We start from the raw sequence: 25,316 nt of genomic DNA on the forward strand, positions 1-25,316 counted from the left end.
GAATCTACGGTATGTCGCGACGTATATGTGTATCAAGTGTCGCACGTACACAGTCACACTGTGTCTGTATTTTACGTGTAGCGACATACCGTAGATTATATGTGCGACGCACACAGCTCTGGCTCTGTGCAGTTGCGTTAAATATCCAGATATTCTAAAATATCTCGGATGGATATCCATCCGAAATACATAGACTGATTTTACACTGCATCACCATCAATGGAAATACTGTAGTGTGAAATGTTCATGTCTTAAAGTTACTTGTCCGATTTGTGTCTATTAAATAGTTTTATCAATATCAAATTGAAATGGAAACAAAACTGTCTCTTTTTTGTTCGTTCATAGTTGAAAAATGAGATTATGACGAAAATTTCGCGATGCTCGTCTAAACTTGATTATTTGGTAACTGCTTAGACGCTCGGTGTAACCATAAAAACGCCTGGTTTATTATTGATGATTTCATGTGCTGGTTTAATACAATTATAGCTTGATGTATTTTCTTGAAATGTTTGGCCATTCATCGCTTTCATGTTTGCCTGCAAGCAAGTTGAGGAAAAAAAAGTGATTAAAAATCGATAAAAACAAAGTGACAATTTCTAATTTTACTCGGAAAGCTTAAGTATCGTAATAAAAATGCAAATTTACCTGTGTGGTTTGAATGGCTGTCTGAGAGACACCAGCAAATTTAGCGGCACGCAAAAGATTTTCGCGATTTTTAACGTGCAATAAAACGCCATTGGACAACATAACCGGACGCGGTGTGCCAATATTAACAATTTGATTCAATTTTTCAAGTTGGTTTGTGTCATGCAATGCTTCATCATACCCCGAATCTGACGAATTGTCGCTGAATTTATTAACGACAATTAGTTCAGTGGCTTTCGTGGTCGTATTGGTGATATTCTCATTTTCATTGGCCACAGCTTGTTCGTTGTGCTTATTGATTGCACTATGTAAAGCGGTCACTGTTGCCGCTACTGTTGTTGCTGCTGTGGTTGCGGCGGCGGCTGCTGCTGCCGCGGTTGCGCTAACAACTTTCTGTGATGTGCACAATTTCACGAGATTTTTAATGCCATTTAAATTCTTTTTCGGCGTTTTCTTCGCCACTTTCCCGGAATTGCCACGAAGTTTAGTCAAAGTGGTGGGTTCTCGGATTACACCATTTGAGGTGAACGCATTTGAAATTGCTGATTTGGATGTTGTTGGTTGTGAGTAATCAATTGGCACTGCTTGTTCAACTGGTTCAACGGCTGGTGTGGCGTCAAATTGTCTCAACAGTTGCTTCTTTCGGGGTAATTTTATGGTCGACGACAATTCTCCTTTCTTTTCTCCACTCGATGGTGATGTGGAGGCTGATGATGACGGCGATGGCAACTGTTTGCCATGAACTGAACACGAATATGATGAAAATTGATTTAAATCAAACAATATTGCTCCGAATTTTTTACTTTCGTAGAATTTGCCACAGCAAATCTGGCGCGATCCCCATATGCTTAGGTCAATGACGTGCATTTGCAGGTGAAGTGTTTGATTTTGATACTTCATTGGTTTCGCTTGTTTGCGTTTATCACGACGATTTGTGGCCGATTCACCAATGATTGAGCGCATGTCTTCGTAACATTCAAGACGATCGTCGGAAGCATCGTCACTCATTCGATCGTTATCACTGATCGACGATGGGCTGGTTGGTTGCGAATTTTCGTCATTTGCCTGAGCTGGTGCCACCTTTTTCTTTTGAGTTTTTTTGAAAATTTTTCCAAATCTCTCTGACATGGTACTATTGTTGCGAATGTTTTGAGCGTTTGTGTTTGATTGGCCGGCAAATTCAGTGGATGTTGATGCTTTTTCTTGTTTCATTTGCTCTTCTTTGCGTTTCTTGAATTTTGTCATCGATTTTATTCCGGGACCGATACGTGCGTCGACAACCTGTTTGAAAATAAAAATCGAATGATATTAGTTGAGACATATAAGGTCAGCCGAAATGGTAAAACCCAAAAATAGGTATGATAATGTAATCACAAATTTTAGTGTAAAAATGTCTTACGTGTGCCCAATGCCGTCGTTGACCTGCTGGCATACGTTTGAAACGTTTTACCAATAAAACGCACGCATTACAAATTTCACCCTGACGCTGTTCATCCAATCGGAAACACTCTTCGAAATCCGATTCGTATTTCATCGATGCGGTAAATCGACTACTAGACGATTTGGCTTTGCAAATGCAACACCCGGTTGCTGAGCGATATACTTTTGGTTTATGAAATGAAAACATTGTTCACGCGGTTTCTACTTTCACACGCACACTCGTATCTTTTATATGTTTGTTTTTATGATTGTTTTTTTTTTTTGACACTTACGAAATTTGTTCGCCTTTTTGTGGTTTTCACTTGAATAAAATTGTCTTTTAATTTTGAGTTATATAAGCCTAACGATTGAATTGTAATTGATATTCGGTGGGTTTGAATTAAGACAGAAGTTGATCATAGTAGTTGACCTGATGCGCTGGTTCATTGCCACTATAATAACCGTAAATGTGGAAGCGATCATGAATGATATGCGGATAATTTTGGTTCGTTGGTGATGCCGTTGCGGCAGCGACTGTGCCCGATGTCAAGGACAATGTCGTTGTTATTGTTTGCGAGATGTCGGTCAATAGAATTGAATCGCTGCCAAAAATGGTGGGCAACGTAGCCAAATGTCGAAGTAACGCTGTCGTTGAATAATGTGAATTACGTGGTATCACATAGTATGCCTGTAACAAAACGGATAAATTCAACAGAAATTAGAAAAATTCATCAAATGTTCGAAACAACAAATGGAAAAATATTAAAAATAGAAGATTAAAATAGAACATTTGAAGTGAGTCGATCTTGATTTATCTTTGTGGTGTAAAAAAAGCAATGTAAATGGTTTGCCTTCATTTCAAATTCAAATATCGATGCCGATCGATGCGGAGACATTGTTTTTATGCGTTTTTTCTAGCATTTATTACTTTTGATTTTAATAACTTAACACCAGACCAACTTGGAACAGCCATTTATGATTTCGTACGGGGGCTTGAAATGTGATGTCTCGCATTTGGTTTGTTATTTTATTTTATTTTAAGAGTTAATAATCGTGTATATTGTTTTAACAGAAAGAAAAAATATTTTGTTGTGTGACACCATGACCTCGACCAAATACTATTTATTAAATATGACTGTATTATTTTCCACAGTTTTTTCGTTCTCTCTCTCTCTCTTCTATTATACAACCAATTTGCGACTCCAAACAATTTTACGGCTTGTGTTACTAGTCAAACTCTATAAAATGAGCACAAGTTGTTTTTTCTCTGTCTCTCGGTCAATATTTGCCGTCTGATTGAAAAGACGCGCGTTTTTGCGTCTAAGTATCTGCTATTACTAATGCATTTACTAAACAAAAAAAAATCAATGTCATTCGTACAATCATACGCTAATAAAAAGTGACCGATTTGCAATCGCGACGCGTCGATATCACACAACTACCTTTTCAAATTGAATCTACCTCAAAATGGGCGCAAGCAAATTCACATCTTTTGTTCACCAATCAATGATATCGTATCATGATCGTTGAGAAAAAACACCCGTGTATCGTGCATATAATAAATTAATACATTAATTTCCCTATTCGAAGTCGGAAGTTAAATTATGAAATTAAACGCGTAATTTTATCTCAATGTCATTCGTACTACATGGCTTTCAAATACAAAAATGTTGTCATAAAATAAATGCAAAAAAGAAATAAGTTCAAAATGAATTACGAATAAATGATTTTTGTAGTTTTCTTTTGAATTTTTTTACCTCAAACATAGTAAGCGCAACAAATATACCCCAGAAATATAAACATAGTCCAGAGATTGCGAATAAAAGAAACCACATTTTATCCATATGATTTTGCAGAAAAAATTGTACTTTAAAAATAAATCACAAGCGCGTACACACGGTCTCAATTGCAATATGCACTCAATAGTGCGAACACGATAAAACTGAACACAATTCTCTAAAGCAAACGGATATATAAACTATTCGGTTAGCCAGCTGAATGTTGATTAAGTTGTTGATCAAATGACAGCTGACTCAGTGCTAAACAAAGGCACACGAAAACAATTTTTTTTTTGCTTTTATCAAACACACAAGTTAAAGTGCACCTAAATACTTGACGCGTGTGTATTTCGCGCACAAATGTGTGTTGTGTGTAACGCTCACGGTTCGAAACTAAAACGCACACACAACACAATCATTCAATTTAATGACACACTACGCGCTTAAGAAAAAAAAATTCTTGTCAACTCTCTGAGCCGAGCTGATGTTGTTGTTTCGTTTTTTCTCAATTCAATGCCATCACATGTGTGTGTGTCTCTATTTGTTTACTAATAACTGACGCTTGTTGTTGGAGACCTATTTTTGTGATGGACAACTCTGTGATTGGGAACGGAAATTAGGCACGAAATTTTGTTGTAGTTACTACTACTTTTGTTTCAACCGATTTGCTACCCTTGATTTGCGTAGGTAAAAAACTCATTAGGAAATACAAAATGGATGCTGATGCGAACGATTTAAAGGCTTCTCACATACTAAACATGCATTTCAAGTGTTTTAAAAGAGAACGACTTAAGAGAAAATCCGGTTGACAAACATTCATTGGTTTTTCTCTAGAGTAATATGCATCTTAATTATACGACCGCTTCTCTCTGTTCTTACTTAGGCGAAGTTCTTTTTTTGCAACGTTCTGTTTTATTTGCAAAGTTAAGAGCGGAGTAGGATTTAATTAGACGACTTCAAATGTCAGCATCTGCATGTTTGCATCAGATTGGACTTTGAGATTTCTAAATGTGTGATCTTCTTAGAGAGTCTGAGAATGTTGTTATGGTAGTGACATTACCATCGATCGTCAACAACCGAAAATATCGTCCACATTTATCATCGATCACCACTACTTCTATTGTTTTAAATTTTCAGATACGCTCTAGTAAAATGAACTCCATTGCTCGAGCAAAATAACCTGTTTTAGTTTATACATTTTTGTGTATGCTTTTTTAATTCGCCTTTTTTTGCAATGTTTTTGTTTTTCTCTTTGTATCTGTCTCTCTGTTTTTTATTTAGATTTTTCTTTTGTTCGGTAATTCGCAAACACGCTCGTTTGTGATGGTCGTGTTTACGAGAGAAGACGTTTTTTTCCGTTTACAAAAATATTTGAGTGCGTCACATTGTATGTGCGTCGAGTGTGCATGCACTAATCACTTGAAGATGAATGAATATGATTGAATTAATCTTTGAAATTCTTCGTTTGGCGTATTTAAAACAAAGTTATGAAATATGCGAGAAATTTAAAGAATCTACACACACTCTCTATTTCTTAATGACTCATTCAAAAGAGAATGTTTTAAAATGGCCGCCAACGGCTTTTAAATTCAATAAAGAAAGCGAACGAAGCAAAAAATGTTCGTTGACATTTTTTTTACAAAATTGAAACGAAATTGAAGAAAATTTTCAATTTTTCTTTTAAATTTCAAAATTTGAATTTGCAAAAAATGTCCGCAAAAATGATTTTTTTTTATATTTGACTTACTTGAAATGTACGCTTATTCTGCCATGGCACTGCAGTTAACAAAAATCACACTTTAGATAAAAGAATTTGAGTTTATGGTCTTTTTCTACTTTTTTTTGCAGAGAATAGGTCAAAACACTTGTGTCTGCGACAACGGATGAACTTTAAATGGCATTATTTGAATGTTTTGGATGGTACGACACTTAGACTTTGAAATGTTGTGCGTTTGTTACAATATCCTTTTTTTGTGTCGTTTCGCCTTACATTCAATACTACTACGGCAACGTAATGTTCGTCTCAAGGAACATGCTATGAAACATGCATACGATGGCAAAACATGCGCGCCGAAGTGGTAGCCTGAATGTGTGTTCTGTTGCTACTTGGAAAATGTTGTAGCGGGCGGCGGAGGCGACGGGCAATGGTAGACACTCGTATATTTGGGTTCAATGAAATTTTAAGCGTGTATATATATTTTGGTGTTTGGCAAAAATTGTGGTAGCGACGCGACACACATATCGACCGACAAAACAACCCGAGCATCAATCGGCGTGGAGATCAAGATGGAAAATTTCCATAAAAAAAGTTTATACACACAAACAATACACAAAGTGCCAAAACGTTACCTTCATTCCGTCTCGTCAAGCGAGAGCAGCGAATGAAGAGGAAAAAAACTTGGTGTTGGCTAGACATGTGATGAAGCGTTTTTTTCCATCGTAATAACAGCACAGAGAGCATAAATACATAATATGCTTTAAATGGCGGAGTGGATGGATTGAATTATTCGACGATGATTTGAAGAGAGCGAAAAAACGGAGATTTTGACTCTGAGTTCAGTCGCGTCAAAATACAATTATTGAGGCAGGACGTCAGCTGAGAATTCAAATCAAAGGGCAACTAAACCGATATAGCAACAGCAGCTGTCAGACGTGGTTAAATACAATGTTTCATTATTAAATATTTATAGACGAGAATGAAAAAAAGTCGTCTAAATTTAGTATTAATATCCATGTATGGAACACTGAAAATAACCACAATATAGCTTTTTTTATCGTTTCAACTTCTTTCTCACACGATTTGTTTTACTTCAAGAAAATGTTGAAATCCTTTAACTGCAGCAACAACGTAAATAAATGAAAGGAAAAATCCGGCATTCGAAAAACTTTTAAATAAAAACGTGAATGTTCTGACGCAGTAAACAAAACATTCTACACTATCCACAATATATACAACGTTTTAATACGTCAACAACTATATAATTATATACAACGAAAAAAAAGTAGAGCCATCGTATACATAGAGTGGTGTGTTCGTCAATTCACACTATTATTATTCATTCGCGTTCTGTCTGTGTCACTCACACTCCATGCGTCGTTGCACCGCACTGAATCCTGTTAATGCGGCGGGCATAAGAGTGCACGCATCCGTGTGTGCGATTTATATTGCATTAAATAGTGTGTGCTTAAATCCTTTTTGCCTCAGTTTTTCGGTATATTTTGTATTCCAACTATTCCCTATATGCATGTTTATTTATTATTCGTCTCGTGCGGGCATTGATAAATGTGGCGCGATCGACACACAGCTTAGCAAGTGTGTGAGAGTGTGTGAGCCCAAAGAACCGGGACCACGAAGTAAATAACCAAATCAACGACGCATAAACATACTTTACTCTACTCGCGTGTATACTCTGAATTGAAATGAAACAAACAAAAAAATGCGCGCATTTATTTAAGGTCAATGTTCGAAAGCACCGCGCGTACACATTAGTTCTTACAATGCACTCACACACACACATACATGCATACAGACATCCATGGATCGACGACAGATGCGGGATTCATGTCGATGTTTGGTAGCTCTTCTCTGTTTAGAAATGTTTGTTGTCGCAGGAGAGAAGATGAGGCGCAAGGGAATAACAAAATAAAACATTCAACCCGAATGGGTTCGAATGCGTGCGAACGTTGAACCATGCCGGGTTCAAAGCAAATTGCGTGCCTATATGTATGTGGAATGCAAATAGTTTCGATGTGTTTATATTTTGAATCAAATGTAGGTCCCCAAATAACAAATGACATTGATTGTGCGATGAATGGAAATGTTGATTTTTTTATTCGGCACTTGTTTATCAGGCGAAGACATACCGAGAGGTATTGAATTAGATTTTTTTGTAATCGTTAATCGTTTTGTAGCAGACAGCTAAACCGTATATTTATTGAATTTGGCGATGACGAAGAGGCCAAGAAACGCTGTCAAGGTCACATTCATTCATTTCGTTGTTCGCCAGCAAATGTCATTTTCAATACGCTTAGTAATATTTGTGTGTGTATATTTCTGCGTCTGGATTACCGAATTGCTGCTACCTTTGCATTGAAATAAAAGGTACAGTCATTTGAAAAAGAAGAAAAAAACAGATTTGCCATGAGTTAGTGAATATGTTCATTGACCCATCAAGCGTTTCGTTCGGTTCGTTTGTTCGTCCGTTCGGATTTTGTTTTTTGCAAAATCATTTGCGTGTTTGCCTCCGTCCGACTAATGTGCAGTGGAAAAAATCAGCAAAGACAATGTGTGTATATCGACGAGAGAAAAATGGTTCGTTTCGTAAGCAAAAATGTATGTATATTGCCGCATGCCAAACAATATTTTCATAAACGCTCATTGTTTGCTTGTGTGTCATTCTAATGACGCTAATACTTAACACTGAAAATAAGTTCAAGCTCAAGGATGCATTTTGTTTCATTTCTTTTTTCTATTTTAAGCCATTTTGCATTGAGGATAAAAATATTTTCTCATTTCTATTTTCTGTTCATACGACACGCTAAAAAAATTTCGACTCCCAAATGTTTCATTTACCTAATGAATATGTGTCGAAATTTGATGGCCTAGAATATTCACATCAAAATGGATGACACAATTTTTTTTTTTGTCTTTTGAATTCGTACGTTAGACGTCAATTTCAAATCAAATATCGACTATTGTGTCTATGCGTATATGTGTGTTCGTATAGTGCATGTGTGTGTGAAAAAGGCGGCAAAATAGATGAGTATGAGGCCATTATCGAAATTCATCGATATAAAATCTATCAAACATCACACAAAATGCATTCAAAGCGGAAGAATTCAACGATTCAGGTTTGAATTTATTGTTCATGTATTGCTTCGTATTTTTTTTTTCGCTTTTCGTACATCAAACGAACGAAAAGTGCATATGTTGTTTACTAGTTCGGCTGTGCATCGTGTATTTTAAGCGTGTGTACACAAAACACAATGCGGTGCGCACACCAAAAAAATTGATTCAATGTGATTCTCGTTCAAAGAAATTCATCTGGGTGTGAGTGTGCAGCATGCACTCGACTACCATATGTGATTGTATAAGTATTGGTTGTAAACAGAAACCGAAAGGGAACAACAATACGATCGGTTCGGTCGGCATGTTGTTGTCATTGCAGTTGAAAAAAAAAATCAAATAACACAACCGAGTCAATAAAACTACGAACAAAATACGATTCTCATTCACTCACACGCGTGCACACGCATACAATGATCGACAACGTACGCGCGCTTGCGTTACTACATAGAAGCAGAACAGAGAGTGCATACGATTGAAAATGCACGTAGTACACTTTTGCCGCTATATCATTAAAGTACATAGTGCAGAGCAATACATGTATATATTGATGACGGTGTGTGTTGTTCTCGATTTTACGGTAACAGTGCGAATGGGACATAGCAACACACATGGAATGCGATGCATGCTTATCGGTTTATGTGTGCTATGGCACAAATTTTTACTCGTCGAAGAAATTCTCACTTAGTAGGCAAAACAAATGGAAGACCTATTTTCAAAGTTTCTTCGTACTTACTGTGGTCGTCGTTGCTGCCGTCGTCACCTTTTTTTCACTTCGTTTCTAGTACGTTGTATATGGTTCAACATTCAACTCAACGGTTTTTCGATTTTATCTTTGTTGTAGTAATGACATTGTACATTCGGTTTTTTTTTTTCTTCTTTGTTTTCAGTTCAATGTTTCTACGCATCGATGGGCTCCGAATTGAGTTTACCATCGGTTGTACTTGCATTCGATTTATACCGAAAAATATTCTTTTTTTTGCAGACATGAACAACATAAAATGTGTTGGAATGGTGTGAGCACACGAACACACCGTTGAAGGGAGAATATAGATGATCGGTGCGTGTTACGTACTCTATTCCCAATCTGTTCGAGACACCGAAAAAAGAACGAAACCGAATGCGAAGACAAGAATTACCGAAAAAAGAAAGAAATTAACTAAAAACTTCAAAACGTAGCCATATTTGTTTATTTGAATCTTATTTTACGTTGAACTAACCGAATGGGAAAAAATGACTCATATTGGCAACGGCACAATTTAAATGATTTAAATGGAGTACATTAGAATGACAACATTTCCCAATAATTCAAAGTTCAAATTGATTTTGTTGCTACGTAAAATGACAACAAATTCGATATCACAATTTGTTAACGACTCAACTAATGAATGTACACATGAGTGGAATGCATATGGTGTTTAAAATGATAAGAAGAAATATGAGCTAACCTAAATCCCACAAAACTTAAAGAGACGGAATTGATTTGGTGTCTTTCGTTTTCTTTTGAATTTTCGAAAGTTTACAAACATTTGGTGTTCAATGCTGGACACGATAAAATCATATTCGAATGCAAGCCAAGTGTTTGCTTCCGCTTACCAGTGGCTACCAGTCTGGGTTTTTTTCGGGTTGGTTTTAGACACTGAAATTAGAGTAGCATTTATGTAAGAGCCTCTTGTTTTACATTCACAGAGTCAGTCAGAAAGCGTAATGCGAAAAAATGAAAGTAAAAATGATGTTTGCTTTTTTTTCCTTTCAGCCTCTGAGTGAGTGTCTGTGTATCTCTCTCACTTTTCCCCCACTCTTGGTGTTGATTTGTTCAACTGTTTCGATCACATTTCTCATACTCTTTCAACTCGCATGGATATACTAGATACATCTACCATACATGTGGATTTGCATTACGAAACATCAAGTCGGCAATTTATCTATCTCTCGGTCTTTATTCGATCGAACATGCTGTAGATTTTTAATACGAGTAATCTATGGAGTAACCGTTAAACATACCAAACAACACCAAGACATTGACACACAACACACAGACCGAAAAGTATGTCAAAAGCAATGTAAATTACTTGTATATACATATGTGACTTGGACTGACTTTAACACCATTGTTCTCAGCGGAATTAGCGTAAATTCCAACGCTTGCCATGCTATGCCAAATTTCTTCTTCTTCTTTACTATCTCTGTTTTTTTTTGGCATTTTTCACTCTCTTTGCAGAATGAGTACACTCTCGCCACAACATTGAGTTTGTGTGTCTGCGTGTGTGTGTGTGTGCTATGAAGACTGACGAATTTCGTGATTGCATTACGCAAAATTATGAAATTCTTCGTCCGTTTTCTCGTTTCGTCCAAATTGTTTTGTGGCTTTTCAAACTGTACTCGCATATTGTTATTGACCTCATTTTGAATGAATCGCATTTTTCTTCGATACAGCGGTCGAATGAGCGACTCCAATTCATGCATGAACATACATCCATACACACAGGTATATAAACAATCGAAACATTTAAGAGCGAGAAAGAAACATAGCCCATATCATGTTCAGTGCCAATTTTTCTGTGAATTAACATTGTGTGTGCACGCTTTTAGCCGAATATGCAAAATCCATGAACGAGAAAAAAATCGAATGTGAATGTGAATGTCATTGTTATGTACAGTCATTTAATTTATAAGCATGTCAGTTGCGCATTATGCGATCGCACCGATTTCCAAAAAAATAAATATATGTTGCACTTTTTTTCTATTCATTCGTTTGTGTCAAGTGTGATATATTTCATATTCATATCCGGGACATTTAACGCAATGATATACCCATTCAGTTGATTCAATATTAAAAATTATGCCGCGTTCATCCATGCATGCACACTGCACACACTCACAATCAATGCTTGCAAATCTTGAAAGTCATCGATCACAAGATCGAAATCATACAATGCACTTCTGTGTGCGTATGCAATTTCTCATCAACTCGGAAATCACGAAATGACGGAAGAAAGTAATTGTTTTTATCGTCGATAAACGAAAATTATTGTATAATTTTCAATTCGTACAATTATGTTTGAAAAAATTTCCTAAACCAATGGGATTGTCTATTCGATAACTGAGATCGGGGTTTTTCCTTCTACCTATAAACTAAGTCATGATTCGTTTGAAATACTGTGACTGAATTCGTATTCGAATTGAAAGTAACGTACTTTTCCTGAATACGTCGTTTTGATACAAAAAATGTCACCGCTTTAATTCGGCGATATTTCTGATGCGATGTCAGTCGCTTTTTTGCGATTATAAATTATTGCGACGATTTTTTTTTTCGTTGTCACCTCCGTTTTGCTTTGTTTTCTTGCTTTTCGCTTACAATTAAACCTTCATTCCGCATTTAAAATTTTTAATTTTGTCAAAGGAAATGGATATGACACTTACCAAAATGAATTCGCCCAAAATTATGAATCGTTGATAAAATACAAAATTTTTCACTTTTTCACAAATATTTTTCAAACAATTTTCAAATATCTTTTTTTTTTGTTTCCAACAGATTTTTTTTTGTGTTATTTGTTTAAAGCACTGTTCCGTTTATGTGACTAAGTCGGACTGTAGCAATATTTTGAATGAGGCTTGTGCGTTTTGGTTCTCCGCTTCGCGTGTATTGTGTTCGTTATGTGTGTCGCCGTGAACACATTGGCCTGTACTGAATGTGTATGTGTGTGCGTGCCGATTTCTTGTGAAAACGAAAATGTGTTGAAACTGACAACAGCAGCACACGAAACAAAATAAATACGAAACCGAATGTGTAGTAGAGAAAACAAAATTCATGACACTACTAATGATGTGTGTGCGTTTATTGTAGTGCAACAGATTTTTGTTTACCTACTTCGCTATGGATGTATTTGTGTGCCCTTGTGTGCGGCGAAGAAAGATATGAATTAAAATGGCGATTGCATTCGACGACTGAGTCGCATCGTCGTATATGTGCGCGCTCACATACACATCGACACCAAACAGATGATGATAATTCAATCTTTAAAAAAACAACAATCAAATGAAAAAGAAAATCTACGTCAACGAATTTGATAATAACTTTTGTAAAAACAATTTCGATTAGATTATCATATCAATTCAATGCATTTGAAATGACATTCATACATTTATTCGTGATCGATTGTTAAAACAAGAGGAAATTTTTTGTCAACTTTCGAAATTATTCAAATGTTAAGGCCAATGATACGTGCACCTTGTGCGAACGCAACGCAGTCGTCATGCGTTTACAATTTTTGCGCGCCCAAACCGCATTACACATTCAAACAGTCGACACACTCTACACGATTTGTTAACCGTCGTAAAGTGCTAGAAAAAATTCAAATCGACCAATTCAAGCAGTTGCTTGAAACGCACATGAAATGTCAAAATTGACACGTCAAGAACTGTCAAACGAAAAAAAAATCCAATAAAAAAAAGTGAGCACGATAAAATTGTTCCAATTAACTTGAAATCTACTTGCATTACTTTCGTTCGCAACATTTTCGTCAAGCATTTTTTGCTTTTGAGTTGAACATTTTGTATTCTATTTTATAATCGTATTTGGAATCGTTGATAGAAGCCCCGTGTAACAAGATGACCAATTATAAAATATCATCACGAGCCTATTCCAAGATGGTTTTGCATGCAGCAAAGTATCCACATTGTGCGATAAATGGTTTGTTGTTGGCCAGCTCAAAAGACACATCGAATAACATTGAAATTGTTGATGTGATGCCATTATTTCATCAGAATTTGCATTTAAGTCCGATGGCTGAAATTGCACTCGTCCAAACCGAAGCATTGGCCGCTGCAAATGACTTGCAAATCGCTGGCTATTATGCTGCATGTGAATTATTTCAAGACAATACCATTGAAAAGGCACCAGGCGTCAAAATTGCCGACAAAGTGGCCGAAAACAATCCGAACGCTGCATTCATCATTCTCAATAACACAATTCTGGGGGGCAAAGACAATGGACCATCATTGAATGTTTACCAAAACAAAGAAAATCACTGGGTGTCAACATCATTTACACTAAACCAAATCAATGAAACATTGGATGCAGTCGAACTACTGATTCAACGCGGTGCAATGAAGGATCTGTACGATTTCGACAATCATTTGGATAACATTAAAAATGATTTTTCCAATGCTCATTTGAATCGTGATTTACAACAACTTCTCGCCATGTATTAAGCATTGAATAATTCATTCAAGTATTTCTTTTCAATGAGCACATACGAATAATTAATTTAATTATTGATTTTAAATTCGAGGTTTTAACACAATTGAACAAAATAAATATGTAATGGGGCGAAACGAATAATAATTCCACAATAAAATTTAGTTTGTATTTGAAACTATAAAGTTCTTTCGTTTGTATTTTGTTTGGATCGAAATATTTTATTCTTTATTTCAGTGGAGCTTTGGATTTTATTGGGATTTTCTCACCGGACAAGCCATAGTGATGCGAAGCTATTGGATTGAAAACAAGGTTTCAAAGATATTTAAAAAAAAATTACGAAAAATCATATATTTCGTGTACAATTATTTTTTTTAACTTGCTCAATCAAGGTGAATTTCACGTTCGTCTGATGTAAAGAATCTGTCTCTAATCCTTCGCCAGGCCCAGATCGACAATCCAATAATTGCTGTGGTACAACCAAATCTCTTAAAAATAGTCCAGATTCCATCGTTTCCTTGTCCGCTTCCTTATAAGGCAGGTCACGAATCTTCAACCCCACACCGACTGGTGTTCACATCATCAAGGAAATTCTCTCCGCCAGCTCGTTATATCTCACGCACCGCAGCGACACAATTCAATTAATTTGTATTGCTCGGTATCAAAGCGCATGTTTTTCCTTTTTCGAATATTTCCAGATTTTTTTGCGACATTTTCATAAATTGTCGCTTTGTTATTTTGATTCTTTTTGTATCCGTAATGCTTCTGGTTTTATCCATTTTGCATGTTCCGAAACAGGAGTTGGTAAACGCACATATACAATTGAAAGTGGTAGTATTACATACGCTCATATATTTTCTCACACAAAATCGTTATCGGTCTTTCCGCCATGGCCATTCTGATGATAAATACTGTTTATTATATAATGTATTTTTATCATTTTCGATAGTTGGGGAGTCAGGGGGGCAAATTGATACTATGTTCAAATATGCTTATTAGAAGGAAATTGAAAATTTGCTCATCCGTTGACGATCACAGTCATATTCCGGAATTGAATAAGTGGGGGAAAGATTTAGCTAACCTCCCAGTCTAATAATTTTTATTATTATTTTTTTTATCAAATTAAGCTTTCCAGTGTGTTTGTCCATATGTTGATTATTAGTGTTTTTTTTATTTCAATCGGATTTTATTTATAAAAAAAATTGCGTTGCTTGTAAATTCCATTCAAAAAAATAAAGAAATAAATATTTTTATTCTTGCTTTTGAATATGTATAAATAAATTTATTAAATTTCAATGGTGTTGTAGTAAATTTTATTGCCGATTGATATCCCGAATGTTTGGAACAAACGAGAAAATTCAGTATGGTAGAAAGCGAACATTTCAAAATCAATAAAACAAAATTGCGTTAAATATGACTTGCATGTTAGATATGATCCTGAAAAATCGATTGGGGGCTTTAAAATATTTTTACAACGAAATAGATGCCATATCAAGTAGTTTCTAACTAGTTGCTGCCCTGAACAGACGCATACAGAAAAATGGCATTGTTCTCACTTCTTTTGTTAAGTATTTTGGTTCAATCAGTTTCATCTTCTGACACAATACCTCCAGAAACTGAATTACAAAAGAAAATCAAAGTTGTATTCTCCGTGCAAAAATCATTTGTTGAGTTCGATCAAAATGGAAATCCAATAGGGATGGATATAAAAATTATCGAGAATTTTGCTCGGAAATTCAACCTTCAAATTGATTATCTGGTTGTGAAAACCCCTTTGAACTACATCTTTGCGAATGAGAAGAATTTCAACGGATTTGCGGCACAAGTTCATTTGACGTAAGATTTTAATTGAATAGGAACAGATTCTCAATGTTTGACTAATATTTTCAAGTAGGCAAGCTGATATATTTATAGGTGGATTGGATGAAAGCACACTGACAAAAGAACACTTTATTGCTTCGCGTGCTTATTTTTATGATAAATTGACGTGGTGTGTACAGAAGAAACAACCAGTTCAAAATTGGAAAAGTGTGTTCTATGTATGTCGTGATCCCATGGTCTTCGTGGGTCTATATATGACATTTATTATATTCGCGGTTGCAGTCTATTTCATGGAACAATTCGACCCTGTCCTGAAAGAAAGTTGGTATAAAATTTGTACCGACATATATGCTACTATGCTTTCTGTTCATATTAACTTGAATGCAAAATTGTTTTCATTGCGTATAATGTACGCTATTGGTTGTTTTGGATGTATTATATCATCAACTACTTGTATTTCATATTTGTTTTATATTTTAACACATCCACTCTTTGAAAACCAAATCCAAACCACACAAAATATCATTGATGAAGCATTTGAATTGACTGGTGACCAGTTTGCAATGGAGCAGCTTCTCAGGCAAAATGAGGTAAATAAAACGAATACAAATTCTTATATTATTAAACCATTGTATGATTTCTAGACATATACATCGAAGGTGCTAGACAATTTTAGCGTTTGCAATGACTTGGATGGATGCTTGGGTCAGCTTGATAAAAATCCAAAATTGGCAGTAGCAATTTCACTACATAGTCACCCAAGTTTGGATTCAAATGTTTACTGTTTTGATAGCTCACAGACGATTTATGGTTTTGCCACAAAGTTTTTGATCACTAAGAGTTTTCCACTCTTGAGTGAATTGAATCAATTTATTCAGATGGCAAGTGCTGCTGGGCTGATTGAGCGATGGCATTCGGATGAGCAAACTCGATTGTCTTACAAAAACTCTAAAATGCAAAGCAATGACGTAAATTTGAATCACTTTTATGGATATTTTTTAGTGTGTGGTATGCCCCTTGTGTCGGCGATTTTTGTATTTATATCCGAACAAGTGATTTATCGAAAAGCAAGAGAACCCAATCCATCTCGGATTTGGATGTTACTTGATATGATCATTTATCCAGAAAGAGAGTTTTTTCTTGGTAATTAAAAAATATAGATTTTAAGCAATTTCTTGGACTGGAAGAAGTTTCAATATATTTGAAATGGTATAATTTTAATTCAATATTCAATTTAAGCTAAAATCTACAGAAGCACGTGTTGTTGGTGGCTTTTATGCACAAATAAATTCGTTGGCTCTTAATGCACTTTAAAAACTGTTGTGCTCATTTTTTCACATTTAATCGAAGTTTAACGTTTAGAAGGAAAATCGAAAAAAGGACATTTCAGTCCCACATGTTGGGCTACAAACTGGAGGAGCTGCTTTAACGATCATTATGATGATGAACGTGCAGGTTCTTTTGGTAAATGCAAGTATATGGTTCAACCTCTTCGAAGCCAAAATTGCATATTTGTGGCTAACAATGTAGCTTTGAATGGTAAAACTTATACATTTGACATTTCAATGTATTTTCCCTTTGAATGATATGCTGTATATGCATGGTATTCGAATCTCAAGATCTGCTGGCATGAAAAATATTAATAGTATACTCATTCTCGACATCTGAACGATGAAAACTTGGCTCATTCCATTTTGACCATTATGGATAAGTACATGTATTAAGTGTTGCCTGTGCTAAATGTAGACGCGCACAGATAAGATGAAAGTCCAGGTCATTAAGCCTAATTAGGTGCATTAAATCTTCGTTCGTTACAAACAATATGGTATTCGAATTCATTTGTGATATGCACGTTGACTTGTCGATACAACCAAAAAATATTTTATCCAAAATTGTTTAACTTAAACTAAATTTTACTTCGAATTCAGTTTCAAAAATTCATAAAATTATCGTGAATACCTATTTGAGTACCTTGAAAATGACAAGTGAACCAAACTATGAAATAATGGACCAATCAGAGGTGTCAATGGTAAGTTTACGATTTTCATTGAATTTTAATAATTTTGTGAAAGCAATAATAATAATAATTTTAATTATCATAATATTATTATTTATAATGAGTGAAACTGTTGTTTTCCGTTCTTCATTTTGTAGGAGCATGAACAAAATGTACGAGACGAGCCATCAAAAAAACTATTCAAAAAATCATTTAAGCGGTTCAACCAGATTTTGATTCATGCAAGCTACTGTGTAGATCTACAATGTCCTCAAGCCGGTTGTGAGAAAGTGAAGCGTCATGTGAAACATGCCAAGATTTGCATAAGAAAAAACAAGGATGAATGTTTGTCGTGCACCAAATTTCTGAGGCTATGCTATCTTCATGCAAAAAAAATGTGCCGCCACCAAGTGTTTGGCATTATATTGTTCACATAATAAGCAAAAACGAAAACAACAATCGCTTGATCGACGGTATGATTTTTTTTCTTATGTATGAATATTGAATACATCCACTGATTCTTCTTAATCTTTTTTTTCGTAGCATCAAAAAGGCACTGAAAAGAGCCGAATTATTACGCCACCGTGTTGGACTCATGAAGCTCCGAACGGCATTAACGTTCAATATACCACGTACTGCTTTTGATGGAAATCAAAATATAGGAGACTTGAGGCCACGAAATCTGGAAATGATATTTATCAAACAGGTAAATTGTGGAGAAATTATTATTGAATATTCGGCATAATAAGCAGGAGAATAACGAATTTCTTTTTTTTAGCAACGGGAAATCGATGAGCTAAACGACTTGACAAATCAATTCAGCATATCAATTTGACGGAGCTTTATCTCGATAAAAAACTAGAAAGTAAAAGCTTACCGTCTTCTTCATTCTGTGTCTCCGATTCAAATCCATTTTTTAAAATTGTAATAATTCTCTAAAATAAAAAAAGAAATCAAATAAAAAAGCTGTGAAAAACTATTTATCAAATTGTATCGCCAAATTCTGTTCTTTTTTTCGTTTATACGGGTATGTATGAAAAACTTTAAAAGGGATTAACATTTTATTTTTCAAAAAAAGTTTATAGAAATGTTTTCAAAAAGTTTCTTACAAAGCTTTGTTCCAATAAAAGTATAAATTCAAATTAAATTCATTTGACTTCTTTCATTTTTTCAGTATTTATTTTAAAAATTATGGATTCCTATGCATTGGAATGTATTCTTTTCGGCATTTCCAACAATTCCTTCTATAATCATTGAAATATTCCTTTTTTAGCAAAATAAATTGCAACGAGAAGAACTATTGAATAGAATAAAATTGCTAAAAGTAAGTACTTTAATTCGAGTTAAAAAAAATACAAGGAAAGATACAATCGACTTTTGGTAAAGTTAATCATTAACTAAAAAAAATTAAGAACATTTTTCAAAATGTATTTGTTTTGTGATAATTTTATTTTATTTTTATGTTTTCATTCAGAAAAATACTTTTGCGAAAATGTTTCTTTATAGCAGTGAGATTGCTATAAAAATTTAAATATTATTCCAGTTTAGTGTTGCCAGTTCAAGTACATACGCAGACGTACAACAGCGCCATCTGTTGATTGCCATTTTGAAACTGTTAACGTTAACACAGAGAACGAGCACAACTCGAAGCGAGAAAAAAACAGTATTTCATGTTGCACGAATGTCCATTGTAGAACACGTTTATTTTGATCGAAAAATTGTGCATTCCTGCAACATTACATATCATACAAATTTCCAGTTTAATTCAAGTCATTTACAATACCAATAAACAGGAATCAAGTCCGAGCACAATTTCCTTCTAAAAACAATCACTATTTACCAAGTATAGTTATAAATAAAATAATAAGAATCAATCGAGCTGGCTTGACGATTGAACTATACAAAGTGGTAGTCATAACGTTGTTGTATTTTGTATTTAATATCAATTGGTATGTAAAGCATTCATTTTTTTTTTTAATCAATCAATATATGCAATTGCAACGATTTTCTCGACTGATTTTTAAATAAAACATTTCTTACAGTGTTGTTATCCGCAAATAAAATGTTTCAGCCATTCAATCAGAATGGAAACGGAGGCTACTCGATACCGAAACCAAGAACCGCATATGACGCATATCTTGACAGCGTAACTGGACAGAATAGATTAAACTTTATTGAATTGAGCGCATCCGTTCTTCATTCATATTTTTGTAGAGATAATACTTGTGCCCGATATGGGTGTTCCGTTATGAAAACCAAAAGATATCACATCGAAACTTGTGAAGTGAATATAAGATTATGTCGAATTTGCCGTCAACTCCTCAACATTTACGATAAACATGCAAAACGTTGTGAGGAGATAGGATGCCGAATTCCTTGGTGTCAGGTTATCAGACCAAGATATTTACAGAAGGAGCTTGCTCAAAGGTATGTCGACAGTTTTGTCTTTGTTTTAGTCGTTTGATGGTGATTGATCACTTTTTTCTTTCGTATGAATAGTTTTATGTCTATGTCGGCAAAATTAAATGTGCAATATATGGCAAACGCTGCTGGCTGTCAATCATCAGGAAGACAGTGTTATACAATGGGAAGTTCAATGAATCCCACGACCAGCAACGCTGGATATCAAATGGCACAAATGCAAAAGGTAATTTATACAAAAAGTCGATTTTTTTTATATTGATCTAAATAAAAATTGGAATGTTTCTTAGAGCAATGTCAATGTTTACAATCAATATGCCGGTTTGTCTAGCAATAGCAACGCAAACAGTTCAACTTTACAAGAAAATAGATCATATGTTCAAACGCCGACGTGCAGTGCAGGAATACAAATGCAACAGTCACTACAGGTAATTGATGCACAAATCTAGATTTTAAAATCACATTAATTTGATAAATCGCTACTTTATGGCGTTATAATATTTTTATCTATTTACACATTATATAGTTTGATGGATAAATTAATTTTTTCACTCTTATCCAGATGAAAAATACCAACATCCAATCACAAAATCGATTAATTCAGACCGAAAAAAAGAGAGAGTCTCAGCAAAATCATCCAAATCTAGCGATTGGAGGGAGTGTTCCAAAAACAAATTATCGATCAATCAATGACCTATTGATGCCAAACAAAGATGTCAAAAGGAAATTGGAAACACAATTTGTAAAGATGTCGGGACCCTCGAATGAAGTGATTGATGAAACGGCTGTGTCCATTGATGACAGCACCGCAAAACCAAGCAAACGACGAACAGTGATACATTCTCCAGTCAACATCAATCCGAACAACATTCAAACCACTGAACCAGGTACATCGTCTGCATCGACTACGTCGTCTACATCGTCTGTTTCTTTTCTGTCACCTACACGGAATCCAAGACAAATAGTAAATGGGTCTTGGCGCGATTCAATCAAACCCGAAATGCGAAAAATATTAATTGAACGATTAAAAAACACATATTTTCCGTCAGCAAGTACGATTGATTCACATAATGGATTGTTTTCGCTTTGCGCAGAAACAGCAGAGAAACTTATTTACCATAATGCAAAAACTGCATCCAATTATTTTCATGGAATGGCCGCTAAAATATACAGAACGAATGACCAAATACAATTACAGGTCTGAAAGATGTATAGATCTTATGGTTAGGTAGTTCTTGTTTATTGTATTAAAAATCTCAAGTTTTTTGTAAGATCTTTGGTCAACAGACGACCATAAGTATATATAAAGCAATAGATTTATATATATGTACAAACTTAGAGATTTCAGGGGGAGGGGTGGTTTCACAAATAAGTGAATTGTTTAGGTACAACAAAGACCAATTTTTCACTTAAAATCTTGAAATTTTCATTTTTATCCAGTCTAAAATGGCAAAGGGGTGGGGAAGGGTGTCTTAATTGAACTCATTTTATAGAATTTTTATAAATACTTTTTAACATAAATGTACGATCAATGTATTACCAATGTTAAGGCCAATATGACGATATTAAAGCACATTTTTTATGATTTTCAACATAAAATTCGTTTTTATTTTATTTTATTCCGTTTTTAGCTTAGAAAAACATAAAACGGGTCATAAAACTTCTAACATGTATGCATAACAATAAAACTATAGTTCAAATTCAGTCAACAAATATATATTCATAATTTTTATTTCCATATGTTTATCTCAATCAAATCTTTTTTCACTTAAATTAATTCAATCTTTACTCCATGTTGTGGTTTCGTTTTATCGCATGGTTTTTAATGTTTTCTACAATATAAGCGGCTTTATGTGACATTCTCAGTGCTTCATATCGACGATAGTTGATTTCGCATACTTCAATGCCCAACTCTTCGAGTTGTTTTGATCGTAATCGAAACGCGCCCAACTTCGATTCTTCATTGATGTTTTGAATGCCAATTAAAAATTTTCTCGCCGTCATATTTGAAAATAGATGATGACGTTTCAGTGAATCGATGCAAAATCTGTTGCAAGATAAAATTGAAGCAAATCATTGTATATTGAATGAATTTTGAATGAATCTTTATTTTTATCGGTGAAAATATGGTAAAACTTACATCATTTCGTTGTCATTGCATGGCACGTCTTCCAATGCTATAAACCCGTCTATATCACGCCTAATTTCGTTGGCAAAGTGTCCCACTTGTCCGGTTTCTCTGTTTACTTTCAATAATGTATTGATTATATGCATATGCTTTGTTCGAACATTTGTCAAGACAATTTCATCTCCAAAATGATCGATTAGATCCGATTGTATTTTACACGGTGGTATTTTGTCGACGTATGTTTTGCAAATGCTGGATATTGTTTTCGTATCAACACCAGTTAGCTCGATGTCTTTTTGCATCGATACTGTTTGATACAAAATTAGAATTTTGTTCAAGTCCAACGTGGAGAGATCCTTTCGATTTAGGTACGCTTGCAAATACGATTCACTTAGAACACGTGAAATCAATTCTTTGTTGAAATGGCCAAGTATCATCAGTTGCAGTGTGAATTGCATCCAAGTAGCATTGTTGGCCTCAATCTGAGCTAAATGTTTATTTGCCAAAATCTCCGGCAATATTTGATCGGACCAAACATTGCCATTGCTATCAGGTTCTTTGGGGATGTAACAATTGTTGGAAAAGGCCTGAACGATTGTAAATACATCAAATGAATTCATTGTTCGACAACTAGCCACATTTGATGTCAATTTATCACCAATATATTTCAATAATGGGACACTTTGGAAACTCTAGGAAAAAAGTTGGAGAAAATTGAATTTATTAGGTTCATCCAAAAAAAGTCGATGAACAAATAGCTTACAATATTTTTAATGGTTCTCTGTAGAGCCAAAGCTGCCGGCAAGCCCAGGTCTTCTTGTGAAATGCGTTCGGTGAGCATTTTTAATAGACTATGCATATGAAATTGAAACGGTGAAAAGTGATTGGCTGTTGCAGCCACCATGCGATTCAGCAATTTTTGTAGATTATTTATGTCAATGTCTGTGATCTGATCCATAATGCGTCGTATGCTGGTTGCCATCAATTTAATGCAATTCGTCAAATGAAACTGGTCAATTGCACACAAATGATAAATTATATTGATGGCATCGTCTGGTGTGATCTCTTCACTTTTATCAACAAGTAATTTACAAATATCGGTCATTTTATGATAGTTTTGGTTCATTTGCTTGTGGCTGGCTAAATAATTTAAAATGCTGACCAATTCCTTTACAGTACTGTGTTTGTCGATTTGTTGGGGTATTTGTAGGTCCAACACGATGGGCAGTGCTGTTTGTATTGCTCTTTGTAATTCGGAACGGCATTCCGTTTGACTTAATATATAATCCAAATAAATAATCATATCGACCGATATGTGATTGATTTCATGCCGTATCAAATTCAAGAGAATCAATGAAATTTCACTGTTGGTTGGCACGTCCAATGAGCACAGATATCGAAAGGATTTAACTAATTCGTCGGGTGTAAACATTGTACTACAACGTTTTAGGCGTCGGCATAGTTGCTCAAATCTTGGATGTGACGTAATGAAATCACATTTTACTGTGTCTTTGTTCGTTCGCTGCAGCACGGCAATTGTTTGTAGTGCACGAAAAACGGTTTCGCCTGACATTGTACGAAATTCGGATGGGCTCGATGGTAGCGTAGACAATACTTGCATTGGATGTGTTGCCGACTTGAATGTTGTTTCAAGAGCATCTGCCGGCTCTTTTGTCACCGCGACTGAATCTGAAATAAAATTCACATACAAATATAGCTTAATAAGCAAAAATGACGCATTAAAAGTAAAGGAACAACAGTTTCGCCGAATTTATTTATTATGTGGCAAAAGAAGAAATAAAAACTAGTCACAATGGAACAATTTCATAAAGAATGTATAACATTTCATCATACACATACATACCATTATTGGTAACCACTTTAATCTGGTTAAAATTTCTCAAACTATTTGGTGAACAATTGGCCAACGGTGGAATAGTTTTGGTCAAATCCAATTTTCTCCACAGCGTAAACATTTTCTTAAACTGGCACGCAAAAATGAAGAAAAAAAATTAAAAAACTCAAAATTCCAAATAAAATCTTATTGAAATACGAATAATGTGACCATAGCAAAATAAACATAACCTAAAAATCAATTGACATCAGACATTGACATATTTTGACAGTTGTTTGTCAATTATGTTGATGACTTTAGTATTGTTACAAAGTTCATGCCAAATGGACGAAATAACAAAAAAGTAAAAGTGTCGCTCGAAATCGGTTAATTTCATTTAAGATCGAAAGAAATAAGCTTTGTGTCGAAAAAAATATATATTGTTTGTTAGATCGTAAAGGGCAAATCGAAAAAATAAATTGCAAATGTTTTCGTGAAAAAAAAAAAACAATAATTTAAAATTCTTTTTATATTGCCATATGTGTGTTATCACAAAAGCCGGCAAACAAGTGCATCGATCCCAAAATAGTGAGAGACTTCAAAAAATAGTACAAACAAACAAGCGAACCGTTGTATGTTCCACGAAAACCATAATGTTCGTTCGACTGACGGTATTACTATTGTCCGTTAATTGTATATTTGGTGCAAGTTGGGTGCCAGCCGAATTTCCAGATCAGAGTGGCGAAAATTCGAACGAATTCGATTATGAAGATAGTATGAAAGAGACACAACTTGATTTTCATATCGATGCCCGAAATGTTCCATGTATAAATACGAGCATGCATTTCTGCGAAAATGTCACCAATCAAGCACATCTCACCAATTATGTTCATCGAATGCTGGAACAAAATGACACACTCAAAAATTACTTTCTTTCGCTCGGCAGGCGAATGAACTTCAATATACAGGATGAGATGTGCAACAGTGCCAGACGTGTCGTTCGTCCACAAATGGTGGAGATCAACCGAAGAAAATGGCATTTTGTAGTGAATACACCGAGATATGAGCAACCGTTATACATTGAATTATGCCAAAACGAACCGAAAAAAAACTGCTCATGTACATATGCCGATCATTATTGTGCTCAAGAGTATACACAAGCCAGATTGCTTGGACTCGACGAAAACGGACAACCTGAAGCATTTGATTACACATACCCATCGAACTG

At 34.9% G+C, this 25,316-nt stretch overlaps 4 protein-coding genes and 1 long non-coding RNA gene across 7 annotated transcripts; 3 read left to right on the top strand and 2 right to left on the bottom strand.

Moving 5' to 3' along the window:
• Positions 1–108: 108 nt before the first annotated feature.
• Positions 109–12,294, bottom strand: LOC116342185. 3 transcript variants are annotated; one of them, XM_031769687.1, is made up of 4 exons: positions 12,112–12,294; positions 2,045–2,752; positions 646–1,926; positions 109–536 (listed from the first exon to the last, which is right to left on the bottom strand). In XM_031769687.1, exons 2-4 carry the CDS (start codon positions 2,270–2,272, stop codon positions 411–413), a joined length of 1,635 nt encoding a protein of 544 aa, XP_031625547.1. In that variant the 5' UTR covers positions 2,273–2,752; positions 12,112–12,294; the 3' UTR covers positions 109–410. The 3 variants fall into 3 exon arrangements, with proteins under 3 accessions (XP_031625547.1, XP_031625549.1, XP_031625548.1); XM_031769689.1 differs by lacking the exon at positions 12,112–12,294 and adding an exon at positions 5,590–5,695; XM_031769688.1 differs by lacking the exon at positions 12,112–12,294 and adding an exon at positions 3,822–4,073.
• Positions 12,295–13,101: 807 nt separating this feature from the next.
• LOC116341996 (ER membrane protein complex subunit 8/9 homolog) lies at positions 13,102–14,073 on the top strand. Its single transcript, XM_031769454.1, has one exon. It carries the CDS (start codon positions 13,300–13,302, stop codon positions 13,900–13,902), a length of 603 nt encoding a protein of 200 aa, XP_031625314.1. The 5' UTR covers positions 13,102–13,299; the 3' UTR covers positions 13,903–14,073.
• Positions 14,074–17,578: 3,505 nt separating this feature from the next.
• On the top strand, positions 17,579–18,567 carry LOC116342177. The gene is made up of 4 exons (XR_004201230.1): positions 17,579–17,738; positions 17,864–18,178; positions 18,249–18,411; positions 18,484–18,567. It is a non-coding gene; the product is annotated as an uncharacterized LOC116342177 (long non-coding RNA).
• A 798-nt stretch (positions 18,568–19,365) lies between these two features.
• LOC116341990 (protein cbp-1-like) lies at positions 19,366–21,696 on the top strand. Its single transcript, XM_031769446.1, has 5 exons — positions 19,366–19,654; positions 19,748–20,132; positions 20,205–20,352; positions 20,417–20,554; positions 20,689–21,696. The coding sequence occupies exons 2-5, from the start codon at positions 19,768–19,770 to the stop codon at positions 21,328–21,330; spliced, it is 1,293 nt and encodes a 430-aa protein (XP_031625306.1). The 5' UTR covers positions 19,366–19,654; positions 19,748–19,767; the 3' UTR covers positions 21,331–21,696.
• A 130-nt stretch (positions 21,697–21,826) lies between these two features.
• LOC116341948 lies at positions 21,827–24,328 on the bottom strand. The gene is made up of 4 exons (XM_031769381.1): positions 24,119–24,328; positions 23,018–23,943; positions 22,267–22,946; positions 21,827–22,173 (listed from the first exon to the last, which is right to left on the bottom strand). Exons 1-4 carry the CDS (start codon positions 24,228–24,230, stop codon positions 21,912–21,914), a joined length of 1,980 nt encoding a protein of 659 aa, XP_031625241.1. The 5' UTR covers positions 24,231–24,328; the 3' UTR covers positions 21,827–21,911.
• Between the last annotated feature and the right edge of the window lie 988 nt (positions 24,329–25,316).

Source organism: Contarinia nasturtii, unplaced genomic scaffold, assembly GCF_009176525.2.
Source record: "Contarinia nasturtii isolate CC-2019 unplaced genomic scaffold, AAFC_CNas_1.1 Cnas_scaffold_810, whole genome shotgun sequence".
Taxonomy (NCBI): domain Eukaryota; kingdom Metazoa; phylum Arthropoda; class Insecta; order Diptera; family Cecidomyiidae; genus Contarinia; species Contarinia nasturtii.